Source organism: Erinaceus europaeus, chromosome 20 (assembly GCF_950295315.1).
Source record: "Erinaceus europaeus chromosome 20, mEriEur2.1, whole genome shotgun sequence".
NCBI lineage: Eukaryota > Metazoa > Chordata > Mammalia > Eulipotyphla > Erinaceidae > Erinaceus > Erinaceus europaeus.
Window position 1 is genome coordinate 6063407 of NC_080181.1, and position 15460 is coordinate 6078866.

Sequence of the window (15460 nt, forward strand, 5' to 3'; positions counted from 1 at the left end):
CAGGTGGATCCACACCCCCGGCCTGTTTCTATCTTTCTCTAGAGGGGTAGGGCTCTGGAGAGGTGAGGTTCCAGGAAGCATTGGTGAGGTTGTCTGTCCAGGGAAGTCAGGATGGAAGCATGATAGCATCTGCAACTTGTTGACTGAAAGGCGGTAAGATCTAAAGCAGGACAAACTGACTAATACGTAGGAACCAAAAAGTAGTAACAGAGCAGATGAAACTGGGGATTTTAGGGAGGAAAGAAGCTAGGAAGTCTATTTTAGGTATGGTCTTAGGAGTCCATTACTTGTATAACTTTTACCTGAGTTTGATAGCTAGCATGGAGGTGGACAGAAGTATTGTCTAGGAAGATGGTGTCAGAGTTGAGAATAGGGTTAGAAAGTTGGATCAGGGCAGAGGGTATCTCCCAAACTTGAAGAAAATCTATAAGTAAAATTAACTGTTTACCCAATCCACCTGACCCAGGGCCAGTATCTGTTCATATTTAGCACAGAAGCCTGTGCAACCGCTGAACCCTTATAGCTCTGAGCTCACAGTTCATGGCCACAGCTGGGACCATTCCAGGCGCACTCATCGCAGGGCTAGTCTTCCTGGAGTGGTAGGGTGCACTGTTTCTTTTCTTTGTGACATTTATCATAGCAATAATTTAAGCTTATTTGAATAATGTTTGTGTCTTCACCTTGAGTGTGAGTTCTGAGAAAATAATGAGGTTTTGTTGTATCCCAATATCTGTTTAGGTCACTGACACAGAAGAGGTGCTCAATTAAATTAAGCGCATGGAGGGAAGGATGGAGAGATGAATAGGTGGACTGTGTTTTGCCCCTGTAAGAAACCTGAGAAATTAGAAGTCCTATTAAATTCAGAAAGAAGGTGAAAAGTCTCCAGATTGACTTTGGGGGTGCTCTGGTAGAAGAGTTGGATCATTCTCAGTATCCACAGCAAATGCTCATCGCTCCCATGAAACATACTTTACTTACTAAATTCTAACTATTTTGTCTCCTTAGAATATTCTTGTGGGTGGAGACCCTGTTTTTCAGATTCGTTTCAATTTAGATTCCTGACATTTAAAGGTCCATTGATGACATGTTTGAGGATGAGCAATGATTAGGACAATAGGAGGGAGCTCAGTGGAGCCTGAGGGTCCTCAGCAGAGCACTGTGCTGCTCACATACGCAGCCTCATCAAAGCTTCTCATTTTGCATAATCGGAACAATAAGGCCAAAAGGGATAAAGTGACCAAAGTCATATGTCATTTTATCACACAGAAACATAAAATTCAGTTGTCTTAGCTCCAAATCCATTGTTACTTCTACTTCATGACGGGGAGTGGGGGTGGGAGAAGACATTTCTCAACAGAGAAGATTCTGGAATTCGTGTGCTTTGTCTAGAGAAGCCAATCCAGAAAGAAGGGGCAAAGGGGCTCATGAGCACCAGGTGAGCCAGAGTTTCATGAGAGCTTTCCTTGGCATAGCCTGGCACCACAGTGCTGAATTCTGAAATGAGTCTTCTTGCAAAAACAACAAAAACAGTGGGGGAGCCACTTCACCAAGAGACTTTGGCAAAGAGAGGGAATCATTTAAATGGGCTCTCTGTGTGTGAGAAAAAAACTTCAAATTAGACTGGAAGACAAAATATGCCAGCAAACAGTTTGTTGAAAATATTATTTTTATTATAAACAATAAATTTGCAAGTATAATATGTTTTATTTTCTTTGCCTGAGATTTTATGAGCAAGATTTCTTAGCACAGTGGTTTTTCTCTTGGTGGTCATTCATATATTCAGTAAATATCAAGGGTGAACCCTGTAAAAACTGTTGAGAGATCTTTCTAAAAAAGAGAAAAGGGGCAGAGTGCTACATTTTCAGGAGGGCGAGAATCAGCAGGCTGCTCATTCTAGATACCTCTGAGTTAACATATGCTCTTCTGATTCATAAATAAAACTTAGTCTGAGAATCAGCAGACTGCTCATTCTAGATACCTCTGAGTTAACATATGCCTTTCTAATTCATAAATAAAACTTAGTCTGAGAATCAGCAGACTGCTCATTCTAGATACCTCTGAGTTAACATATGCCTTTCTAATTCATAAATAAAACTTAGTCTGAGAATCACCAGACTGCTCATTCTAGATACCTCTGAGTTAACATATGCCTTTCTAATTCATAAATAAAACTTAGTCTGAGAATCACCAGACTGCTCATTCTAGATACCTCTGAGTTAACATATGCCCTTCTGATTCATAAATAAAACTTAGTCTGTATACTGAACAAAAGTTTGTTTATTCAAGGTAATTTGTACACTTCAAGTAATTACCTAGATACAAAGTAAGTTAATACACTACTTCTCATCTTAAGCAGATGATATATGAAAAAGTGATGTTTTGGTCTTAGATTCTTTTGACAACTATTTTGATTTTTTTATCTTGATATATTTGAAAGGCCTGAAATGTCATAATGCAAAGAGATATCACCTTTCTTTATTGTCTATAAATAAATATTTGAAGAAGTATTTATTTGTGTTCTTTGTGGGTAGCCCTTAAGTCTTTGTCAACAGTGAAAGGTAAGTGGAGTTCAAAGACCATATCTATTGTCCCCACCATTAGTCTTAGTCTTCCATTTCGGTGCCTTTGATGGTTCTTTACTGTCTATAGAAAGAGGGGCATTGGCAGAAGCTAGATAGCATAATAGTTATACAAATAGACTCTTATGCCTTAGAATCCAAAGTCCCAGATTCAATCCCCTGCACCACCATAAGCCAGAGCTGAGAAGTGTTCTGGTAAAAAAAAAAAAAAAAAAATTCTTAATGAACACACCAGAAAGAGGAGCATATGCATCCAAAAAGTTTCTGTTCAAAACCCAAATTCCTTTGGAAAGTTGTATACGATATGTTTATCTCAAACAATCCCTTTTGGTTTATCTTTATTCACATATAACTTGCAAAAGTGCCTCTCCCCACCAGCTCCATTTTATAGTACTTAATAAAGGTGGTTCATTAACTATGATAAATTACAGTTTTTGGAAAGTATTGTTATAAATGTATTTTTTAAAATTATGTCCTTTCGTACATCATTCATCCCATTTTTATGCAAAAAATATTGTAAATTACTGCTTTCTACATATCACACAATAATTAGATGATTCCTAGAGGTACTGTATTTCATTCCTTTAAAAGTCAGTGTGGGTCCAGCCACATACATGGTGCATAGATAATACCTGTTCAGAGTTAACTTACTGATGCCTGTTCACAGAACTAAGCGATTCCCTGATGTCTCCCCACACACACACATCTCATATCTCTGGAAGCACTATCCAAAAAGACTTCCAGAATTTAAATGACAATGTTTAAAAGACACTTAACACCACAGTAGGGAATTTGTTGGCATAACACGAACAATACGGTTACTCCAGATGCTGTATTCAAATTGTATGTGCCCATTGAAAAAATAGATGTAACCTATGAGAAAAAGATTAAAAAAGTTTTAGAGTTTTACTACAATAAGGCAAACATTAAAAATTCAGTCTATACCCACTTAAAAAAGTTCCAAACTTTGTGTTTATAAACTCTGCAGTGCTTTAATAAAGTGTTTCAAGTTTAAGGTGGGAAAGAAAGTTTCCCAACTCTTCTAAATTACTGTCTCAAAGTAATTGTCTTGCTATGAGTCCCAGTTTTGATGTTGGATTTTCTTTGGTATTAGTTATTCGTATTCTAGGGACGATCTCCTTCTAAATAGTGAAAGCCAAAAAGCATCCTATCATCAGCATAGTTATTAGTTTTATATAGAAGTCACTGTGCATCCCACTCTCGCTTTGAGCTACAGCAACCATCTCTGCGTCATGACATCCTCAAGCATAATTTAAGGTAGTCTTTACTCCGAACATTAAATCAGTACTTTAAAATTACCATTTATTCTAAGGAATTTATTCCTTGCTTATTATCTACAAAGTAGTCATACAGAAATGGCCAATTTTAAAATATATTCATTTGTTATAAGTAATGCAGAAGAGAAAGATACAAAGAGAGAAGGACCAGTGCACTGCTCATCTCTGGATTATGGTGGTGCTGGGGATTGAACCTGAGACCTCAGAGCCTCTGACTTGCAAATCTTCTGTATAGCTATTATGCTATCTCCCCAGCCCTAGAAATGACTAATTTCTTAACTGCCATGTGCAAATATATCAGCACACTTAAGCCCTTTATAAAATTCTTTTACAAAGAAAATGATTTTAAGGGGATCCAGAAACCTCCACTAAAGTCAATGCAATGAAACTAGTTACCATTTTTCTCGTAGACAGCATCTACCTTATCACCAATCCCTGGGAAGTCTTCTTCTATTAGCCTGGGGGAGTCTTTATCCATTTTATGGTTAGTATCATCATAGCTGTTTAACAAGAAAAACAATGAAGTAGGATGTATTTCGTGCAATTATCTTAGATTTTATACAGAGAATATAATGACACTTGTTAAAATTGGAAAGAGCTTTGAATTTTCAGGTACATTAGAAACATGTGATGCTTTAGTTTTTTTTTTAATTAAGAATCACAAAATGCTGAATACGTAGTAATTGTTCTTCTTGTCTGCAAAGATGTAGGTTATCTTTGGAAAAATAGTCACAAGATCTTTTCCAACTCACAAAATTCACATTTTCTGTTGTAATGATATGCTATTAGGAAGATATTCTTAGGCTGAAATAAGTACATGTTTGTGCTTTGCATATTTTTCTTTTTTTAAATTTTTTTGAATATTTATTCCCTTTTGTTGCCCTGTCATTTTATTATTGTAGTTATCACGGTTGTTGTCATTGATGTTGTCATTGTTGGATAGGACAGAGAGAAATGGAGAGAGGAGGGGAAGACAGAGAGGGGGAGAGAAAGACAGACACCTGCAGACCTGCTTCACCACCTGTGAAGCGACTCCCCTGCAGGTGGGGAGCTGGGGGCTCGAACCGGGATCCTTATGCCAGTTCTTGCACTTTGTACCAGTACCACATGCACTTAACCTGCTGTGCTACCGCCCAACTCCCACTTTGAATATTTTTCTATTGATCTCCCACTATGTATAAGACCACCTACAACATAAAGTTATAGTTACAGAAATATTTAAGATTTAATGTCTCTCCTGAAAGTTATTGTAATTGTGATGGTCAATTTAGGAAGAGTGGCTTATCTTTCTCCTCCAACAACTACATATTTAAAACCCCTCCTCTGCATACAAAACACGCTAGCCAACCACACACATTCTGAGATTAACCTGAGAAAAAGAACTGTGTTCCATAACATACTATTGCCAGCTATGGATAAGAGTCTCTATAGTCTTGAAGTATATTCACAAGGTAGGAGGTAAGAGCCACTGAACTGTTGATATCAAGGAAGCAAAGACATATACTCATGAGGCAAATGGGAAAAGTCTTGGAAGTTTCATGAGAGGATAGATAACCTCTGAGTGGAGTGATCCAAGAAAGACTTTGTAGACCAAATGGAATTTCAAGATGGAGGGTGAGGCAAGGAAAAATATTCCAGAAAAAACAGGTGCATGAAGGAAGGCTAGAGAGAGGTAAGAGCTTGGTGCATTTGTGATTTGATAGGCAATACATCTTGACTGAACCATGGGCTTCGTATAGGGGAACATGAGCGTAGTAGCAGGTAGAGTTTGGCAGTAGTTTTAGAGAGTTGGAAATGCCATTACCACAAATAAACAAGTCAGAAGGCAAGATGTGTGTGTAGGTGCATCTTTTTATGTCCTCTCCTGCTGCAAAAGATGATGGAAAAAAAAAAAGAATCCAGGAAAAAGTGTAGAAGACTTTAGTAAAGATATAAAAGTAAAATAAATGGGGGGGGGTCAGAGGGGTAGTGAAGCGGATTAAGCGTAGTAGTGCAAAGTGCAAGGACCGATGTAAGAATCCTAGTTCAAACCCCTGGCTTCCCACCTGCAGGGCGGGTCGCTTCACAAGCAGTGAAGCAGGTCTGCAGGTGTCTGTTTTTCTCTCCCCCTCTTTGTCTTCCCCTCCTCTCTCCATTTCTCTCTGCCCTATCCAACAACAGTGACATCAGTAACAACAACAATAGCCACAACAACGATAAAACAATAAGGGCAACAAAAGGGGGGGGAGTAGCCTCCAGGAGCAGTGGATTTGTGGTGCAAGCACTGAGCCCCAGCAATAATGCTGGAGGCAAAAAAAAAAGTAAAATAAATGGGTTTGTCATGGTTGAGGTACAGAAGATGGCTAAAAAGAAGAGTGAGAATTCATGTACACAGACGTAGTCCTAAGAGCGCTTGAGATATTTAGTGTGTATTGGTTCACCTGAAGAAGGTAAAATGGATCAGAAATGAGTGTGGTTGGTCTGACATTTAAAATCATGTATTAAATAATAATCTGAAATAGTGAGAGCTGAGGAGGGACAGGAAACAGAACTTTGGTAGTGGGTGCAGTGTGGGACAATAGTCCTGCCATCTTATAAACCATTATTAAAACACTAATAAACAATACAACCCTGTTGTACTGTTATATGGAAAACTGGGAAATGTTATACATGTACAAACTATTGTATTTACTGTTGAATGTAAAGCATTAATTCCCCAATGAAGAAATTAAAAAAAATAAAAGTAAAATACTAATAAAGAGGAATGAAAAAGGGAGTGAGAGCTGTTGTAGGCACACTTTGCTCTGACACAAAACACAGAGTCAGGAAATGTGATTGCTATACCTCCAGACTTGATTTTCTGAAAAGAAGAGAGTCTTCCCTCTGTCCTCAAAGTGAACAGCTGCACTTATCTTTTTAACCTCTTTTGGAAATCCAAGTTCAGATATTTTTTTGGGATAACCTTCCAGAATGTCATAGCCATTAAGAGCCCAAAATTTTCTGCCTGGAATGAATAAAAGAATGGTTTCATTACCCAAATCAATCTATTAGGATTCAGATATGAATATATTTATTCTTCAAAAGATTTATTTTTAGCAATGACTCTTTAACATAAAAGATGCATTTGGAAACAAATTAGTCTTTCTAGTTACCATGTTTGCAAGGCATTTAAACACATAATAGGAGTTAGGGTCCTGATTTCCTCTTTGTGAATATAACAAATCAAATATCACAGTTAATTTGGCAGTTAATACTTATGAGCTTGAAGCTAGGTGAAACAGATAAAGATTTCTACATAAGTAACTTGGGAATTGGCACTGTGGATAAAGCATTGGACACTCAAGTATGAGGTACAAAATTCAACCACTGGCATCCTATCTGCCAGAGTGATCTCATCTGGTTCTTTCTCTCCCTACTCCCTTTTTAAAAAAAATAAATAAATCTTTTTATGAACACTGAGATAGAGTAGTAATTCAGACAGATTTTATGAATTTATATAAAGGGGAACAAGTAGAAAATTAAAATGTGGAGGCCATGAGGTGATGCCTAGTTAAGTGCACACATTACAATGCACAAGGACCTGGGTTCAAGCTCCTGGTCCCCACCTGCAGGGGAAAAGCTTCACAAATGGTGAAGCAGAGTAGCAGGTGTCTCTCTGTCTCTTCCCTCTCTATATTCTTCTTCCCTTCTCAGCTTCTCTTAGTTTCTGTCAAATAAATAATAAAAGTTTAAAAAAAGAAAATGAAAATGTATTTATACTGTAAATATAAATATTTAAAGGCATAATTTCTATCTGTTGAAGGACTAGAAAGAAAATAGGAAAATTAAATCAATTGAATTTTCAGAAAAGGGAATTACAAACACTAGTTTTTCAAGTTTTCAAAATGCATTTTGTTAGAGCATTTTTTCAGTAAATATTTTACAGAGTAAATAAGTGATAAGATGGGCACAATGGCTCTGAGACAGAGTGGATAAAGTGGGACTGTGGCCTGTTTCCCCACCAGGTAGGAAGTATAGCAAGTGAGGATACTTGCTATAGGAGTTTTAGGTGCTCCTGGTTTTCCTTTTATAATACGAGCTTCTGAGTTTCAGCGCATTTTCAGTTTAGGGCACCTTCAAGCTCATCACTGCCCACCCTGGACATGCAGAGGATTCGTACCTCTAAAGATGAAGATACGGTCTTGAGAAGGATGCTCATAGGCAGCGTCAATGTGGTTGGGGAGCTCTGGCCAAAATGATTTTGTTAAGTGCAGGTCTGCGTCAACCTGCTGAGGATGCAGACGCCAGAAGAATCTAACACAAAAGTGAAAATACTGTTATTTCTAAGTGTCAGTCACCTCTCTCCACCTAAGTGCAGATAAGTGAGACACAACAGCCTCTTCGACCTGTGAAGAGAGAAATGCCGTTTCCCTTTGTAGGAGACTTGGTCATTATTACTTAATTGTGTGCAAGCATACAGAAATTGGAAATCTCCAGAGCCATGTTGAAAATGCTGAGTTCTAAAATAAATATTAAAAAAATAAAATAAAATAAAATAAAATGCTGAGTTCTTTGTGGGTTGAGACTTTGTGCAAGCTTGCTTATCTTACAAGCGGCAAGTGAACGTGCCAGGAACTGTGTTGTGCCATGGAGAGGAAGTTGAATCATACAGACGGCCTGCTAACAACTCAGCCTGGGAAAACTGATACGTGAGAAAATTCCTAGAATACAATGTAATTAAAGATGTAGAAGAGCAGATCTATCAGATCACTGAGAAGGAGCCTGTTAATGATGAATAGGGAAATAAGCTTGCTCATCTCAAAATCAAAAAGTGGTCAGGCATCAGTACAGTGGGTTTAAGCACACATGGTGTGAAGCGCAAGGATTGGTACAGGGATCCGTGTTCAAGCCCCTGGCCCCCCACCTGCGGGGGGGGGGGGGTTACTTCACAAGCGGTGAAGCAGGTCTGCAGGTGTCTGTCTTTCCTTGTCTCTGTCTTCCTCTCCTCTCTCCATTTCTCTTTGTCCTATCCAACAACAATGGCAGCAACACAACAATAATAACAACAACCATGATAAACAAAAAGGACAACAAAGGGGAAAAAATAGCCTCCAGGAGCAGTGGATTCATTGTGCAGGCACCGAGCCCCAGCAATAACCCTGGAGGCAAAATTTAATTTTTTTTAAAAAAATAGTGTTTCAGGGGGCCAGGCAGTGGCACTCCTGATTAAGCACATATAGTACAAAGCAGAAGGGTCCTGGTTCAAGCCCCCAGTTCCCTGCCTGTGTGGGGGGATGCTTCATAAGCTGTGAGGCAGGTCTGCAGGTGTCTCTCTATCTTTCTCTCTGTCCTTCCCCTCCTCTCTCAATTTCTCTCTGTCCTATCCAATAAAGTGGAAAGAAATGACCTCCAGGAGCAGTGGATTTGTAATACCAGCACTCAGTCCCAGCAATAACCCTTGAGGTAAAAAATAACAAAAACAAACCCCAAAAAAGTGTTTCATCTAGTTTTGACTGTAAAATACTCACTCTTTCAAATCCTAGTATGTTTTCAGAACCAGAAGTTTTTCCTTAACAGGGTCAGAGAGGTGCTGACTGGGTAGCGCTTGTGTCTTACCATGATCAAGTCCTGCCTCCACATGGAAGCTACCATGACACCAGAGGAAGATCTAGTTCTGTGGTATGGTGTCCCTTCCTCTGTCTTTCTTCACAAAAGAAAAACAAAACAGTCTTTCCATACCAAAAGGAGTTCATGTAGAAAAGGTAATTGATACCAATGTGTGAGTGTGTTTGAAGTAAATAAATTGGAATACTATATTTACTTAGTTCTTGGCACAGGAAAGACTATAACCAAAGATGTAAAAAGAAGGATACCCCTGCACAATACCAGGGATATCCATTGAAAACTATGACAGTTATTCATTTCTTTTTTTTACAGTTATTCATTTCATCTGATGTATATATAAAAAAAAACTACACAAAGGTCTGCACATTTCATTATTAACTTATTTTAGAACTGTGAGCAGATATTTTAATATTTGTAGACAGGATTTCTCAAATGTTTGTTACATGCAAATTTTATGAAATATACCTGTCTTTGAAGATAATCATTTCTCCTCGGAGGCTGGTAATGGCATCAAGAGATAAGGAGGGGTCACATTTCTCTGGTGTTTTGGGATGTTTAGGGTTAGGGTCTTCATCTCCTGGGCCTGCAGTCATGAAATAAGTGAAAGAAGTTACCAAGGAAGACCTTCCTGATGGCCTCACCTCACTAGCGGAGAGCAGGAGAAGCTTCCTCTGAAGGGCAGGCCAGCTGCTCCTGCCTGGTCATCCCAACACCCTGCCATCCTCTCCCCTCCTCCCTCCAGGGAGACTGAAGTCTTCTAGGTGGGACTTCTCCCTCTGCCTCCATCCTTCAGGTCTCCTGGAGACACATCTCAACTACAAGTTTAGGTTTTTCAAAGTTGGCTATAGAAATAGGAAGTTGGGGAAGCAAAAGGCCAGAGGGAATTCTCTCCAAACGTCATGCAAATTATTGTCACATACTGGTTTATGTTGTGGGTGCGCTTGAGAACCTGCCCAGATGCTTGTGAGAAACACACTTTTAAGATGACATGTTGTCCGTGTGCTAGTCCTCATGGCAGTTCCTCCTCCTGCCTATTTTAGCCACTGTCAATATCAGCTATTACTTTTTTTTTCTTGCCTCTAGGGTTACTGCTAGGGCTCGGTACCTGCACCACAAATCCACTACTCCTGCAACCTTTTCTCCTTTTTATTTATTTTTTTGGATAGGACAGAGAGAGAAAATGAGAGAGAAGGGGAAGACAGAGAGGAAGAGAGAATGATACCTCAGACCTGCTTCAACATTTGTGAAGCAACCACACACACACACAAGTGGGGAGCCAAGGGCTCAAACTGGGATCCTTACACAGGTCCTTGTGCTTTGTGCCATGTACGCTTAACCCAGAGCACCACTGCCCGGCCCCCAGCATTAGCTGTCATTGCTTCACCACACTGCCACAGTGCATGCAGTTGCATCTGTGACAAGTTAGACCTTCAGCAACTCCTGGCCATGCACCAGGTGCTTATCAACTCTCCACCAGCTTCAATTAGTGCAAAGAGTGCCGTGCATAGTAACAATGTCTAACTGTTTGTCTCTACCTAGCTCGTGTTCTTTCTGTTATCAAGTCTTTCAGAGCCACAGTATTTAGAAATAATAGTTACAACATTCTTATGTTGTTACAGTGGATATAGATGTTCTGTTTTGAGCAAGTTTTTCTGTTCTATAGACACTTGTGGTGATGACTATGCACAGTGACTTTAACTCTATTTACAACAGATAATTTTACTTGTTTGAATTGAGGTTAGTTATGTTGTAGATGTTTTTGAAAATGTGATGGGAAAAAAGGAAGGTATTCTTACAGTAGTCACTCTAGGTGTTGACTGAAATATGACAGCACATCACTCAAACGATTTTTTTCCTGTGCTGTGTGGGAGTGGTTCCAAAAATACCCAGAATTTATAAAAGCTGATTAACAGCTCACTTTCATCCTCAATTGTGTTACATTAGATAAAGCAATTACAGGCTAGGTTTAGTTTCTCCACCATTTAAATAAAGAGGAAGATAGATCCCTTCCTTAGGTCAGACATATTTGAAGCTAACAAATGGACCTTGCAATATTTAAATTCTAGTAAGACTAGAATTCTGCAGAAACTAATTTAGAGAATACACTACCTACTAGCTGAGCAGCGAAAAAATGGTTCAATAACAAAGGCAGTAGAAGGGCCAGTGGTAAATTCATTAGTAATTAAAAAATAAGTGTCCCTGTCTGTCCTTCTTTTAAACCAGTAAAAGAGTTACCATAGAGAGACTGGATCCCTTGCACATCATCATCAGGAAGCATAAAGTGACTTTTGCCAGTGTAGGTGTAGATGGGAAACATGAGAGCTCCCGGGTCCTTGGAGTGTTCCAGGCCCAAAGAATGGCCAAACTCATGGGCAGCAACAAGAAACAAATTGTAGCCTGTAAGAAAAGAAACAATGAGAAAACAAGGTTCTCCGATAGCTACCTGGTAAAAGGAATGTTAATTCTTGGTATGTTGTCATTTCTGTTTCTTGGTACTTTGTGTGTTACTGCATTGCTATTATTAATAGGTGTGCTTACACCCTTTTTAAAGTTAGTATTCAGTTATTTAAATGAAAAATCAGAGTATGGTTTAACCCCTATGAATAATTTATCACCTACTTTGATTAAAATTGCTGTACAATTATAATGGCAAAGATTTGTTCTTACTGACTAGTAATTAAGGATTTGCTGTGAGCTCAGTACAAGTCCGGCCTTCTTTTTTGTCTTCTTGGGTCAAATGGAGAAAGTAGGGACTGGGCAGTAGTGTATTGGGTAGAGAGCATATGGTACTATGCACAAGGACCCAGGTTCAAATCCCTGGATCCCACTTTCAGCGAGGAAGCTTCATTAGTGGTGAAACAGAGCTACAGGTTTTTCTCTTCCTCTCTCACTCACTCCTAATTTTTCTCCATCTCTGTAAGAAAATGAAAATAAATAAATAACCACCAGGAGTAGTGGAGTCATCGTGCAGCTAATTAACCCCACAGATAACCTTGGTGATAACCCTGGAGGCAAAAAAAACAAATGGTGCAGGGGGGGTGGGTGATAGCATAGTGGGTTAAGCGCACTTGGCGCACAGCACAAGGACCTGCTTAAGGATTAAGGATCCTGGTTCAAGCCCACAGCTCTCCACCTGCAGGGGGGTCGCTTCACGAGCAGTGAAGCAGGTCAGCAGGTATCTATCTTTCTCTCTCCTTCTCTGTCTTCGCCCCCTCTCAATTTTTCTCTGATATGCATTGATAGTACAGTGTACTTCTTCAGTATGCCAAAACGTAATCCAGAGTACAACACCTGGTTAACAAAAAAGGCTTTTTGTTTCCACTTCAAAATTAGTATCCCTCAAGCCACTGAACTAAGATTTTGGCCATTTTTATTATTTTACATTGGTTTGTAGACTGTTGCTTGCAGAGATTAATCAACTTAAGATAAACATTTTTATTTCTTGGAAAATATAATCAAATAACTAAATATAGGTTACAGTTTCTCCATTGCACTTATTAGTGGGTACACTAATATAATAAATAACCTTCATAAGACATACTACCTTTAGAACTACTTGTCCAGGTCTCATCATCATCAAAATGGGCATCTCCTCCATAATTTGGCCCTGGAGGAAATGCATGAGCCAGCAGGCCAGAGGGTCCATCAAATGGGTAGAAGTCACCATGTTCTATATACAAAAGCAAGAGTAAGTATCTGGTTATACCTAGTGATGCCAAGCACAGGGACCTGGTTAGATTTTGTTGAATCCTGTGTAGTAGTAATAGATAACTAAAATGAGCAAGAGAATAGAACCAACTAAGGAACAGAAAAGATGATTCTGAATCATTACCTTTAGTTCCAAAAGAGATCATGATGTCAGCAGTGTCATTGTTAATTCTGGTGAAATTCAGAGGTGTAACATCAGACCAAACTTTTAATGCTTTCTTAATTGCCTTTTCGACCTCGGAGTGAGTCAGGTCAGGGGTGTAATTCACAATTCTGTTCAGTAAAGAATGTTTCAGTTAGCTTTTTGGAAGGTAAAAATTACCTGAGAATATTTTTTTCCTAGGAATACCAGTTTTCAACTGCACTTTTTTTTTTTAGAGCGCTATTCAGCTCTGACTTATGGTAGTGCCAAGGATTTACCCTGGGACCTGGGAGCCTCAGATACGTAAGTCTGTTGCACAACTATTGTGCCATCTCTCCAGCCCCTCAAAGTCCTACTGTTTCAAATAAATTATTAACTGCAATGCTTAATGAAAATTTTTAAATGGAGCTGGCAAAAATGGCTAAGCTAGATGGTGTGCCTGCTTTGCCATTCCTATGGCCCAGGTTCTAAGCCAACCCACACTACAGTGGAGGACACCTTAGTGCTGTGGTATCTTTCCCCCTCTGTATTCCTGTCTCTGTTTCTCTCTATGTGAAAAAGTCAGCCCAGAGCATTGAAACCTCAGCAATAAAATTAAAAGTGGGGAATTCAATAAAATATTTGAATATTTCTAAATAATTGATCATTTGGTACCTTAAATTTTAAATTTTGGGGGCCAGGCACTGGCACAACAGTTTAAACACAAAAAGTACTAAGGACAGGGACCCTAGTTCAAACCCCTGGCCCTCCACCTGTAGGAGGTCACTTCACAAGTGGTGAAGCAGGTCTGTAGGTGCCTATCTTTCTCTCCTCCTCTCTATCTTCCCCCTCTACTCTCAGTTTCTCTCTGTCCTATCCTATAAAAATGGAAAAAAAATCCCACCAGGAGCAGTGGATTTGTAGTACCAGCACCAAGCCCCAGTGATAACTCTAGAAGCAATAAATAAATATGTAGGCATTCAGTAAGAACTTATAATGCTTGCTGAAAGCTTATAATTGTATTAATACAGCCCAATTAAATTAACTAACTTTGGACAATTCCTAGAAAGAGTAAAACTCCCCACTTTTAATCCTGCTATCATAAATATACCTCTTGTATTATATTTGCAACTTATTTTTTTATTTCTGCTAGAAATACTTTAAGATTTCAAATGAAAAATAATATGAGGTTAAAGTACAAAGAATAGATGAGATATTCTCATTGATGGTATGAAAGTTATTCCTAGATTTAACTTCCAGCTCAGTATTTAAAATCTGCCAACGAAGTGTGGTCATACTTAATCTGCCTGTTGCTTATGCATGTTCACCTGTAGCTTTTCCTAAAATTAGACATTTTATGCTGTTGAAACACACACATACACATGCACACAACACATATTAGAGAGAGTGGGTGACTTACCTGTATGTTAAATTTGTTTTGGACCATTTGAGAGTTCTAGGGAAAACATTGTATTCACCCACATCTGGGACCCCACATCTTGGTTTTTTCATGATGTCTAATGTGTTATCATCAAGTTTGCCTGTCACCTCCAAGCCAAAAAAAGATTGCATCTCTCTGAGCCTGTCACCCATTGAGTTTGCTGCTGACTTCCTCAAGATTCCAGCAGGATTCTGGGGGTGGTAGTATGATCTCAGGTAGCGCTAGAAAAGAGACCAAGGCCATCAACTTTTAAAAGGGAAGGGGATTTTTAAGAGTCATGATGCCACTGAGACTGATAGGATACCCTACCTCTGCAAACTGGAAGTCTTCCTCAGACACATCGGCATCATCATCATCATCAGGCAGGGGCAGGGACCAACAGCGAGTCCAGCTCAAGAAGAGGAAGGTAGCCAGGATACCTGGGTGCATCTTGAGTGGCTGTGCCTGCAGGCTGCTGTGTTTCCACAGCAAAAGCCCTTTTCCTTTTATAGGCAGCAGTGATGAGTCAGAGCTCGAGGGCAAGTTTCAGCACCCTCGTCAGTTAAAGGTAAACATGCTTACATGGGGACTTTTTTTTTCCTTCTTCTTCTTCTTCTTCTTCTTCTTCTTCTTCTCCCAAGAAGTGTGGTTTGTGGTAGAATTGGAGGGTAAATGTAAAATGAGGGCATCTCTCATTTCAGCAGGGTCTCAAACCATCTGGCAAAATAAACAACCTCAGCATATTTAAGGA

At 39.2% G+C, this 15460-nt stretch overlaps 1 protein-coding gene across 1 annotated transcript; it reads right to left on the reverse strand.

Annotated features, from left to right (window-relative positions):
• Positions 1-2259: 2259 nt before the first annotated feature.
• On the reverse strand, positions 2260-15182 carry MMP13 (matrix metallopeptidase 13). The gene is made up of 10 exons (XM_007520627.2): positions 15040-15182; positions 14710-14951; positions 13293-13441; positions 13005-13130; positions 11696-11857; positions 9926-10043; positions 8016-8149; positions 6701-6860; positions 4274-4377; positions 2260-3452 (listed from the first exon to the last, which is right to left on the reverse strand). The coding sequence occupies exons 1-10, from the start codon at positions 15157-15159 to the stop codon at positions 3352-3354; spliced, it is 1416 nt and encodes a 471-aa protein (XP_007520689.1). The 5' UTR covers positions 15160-15182; the 3' UTR covers positions 2260-3351.
• Positions 15183-15460: the final 278 nt, after the last annotated feature.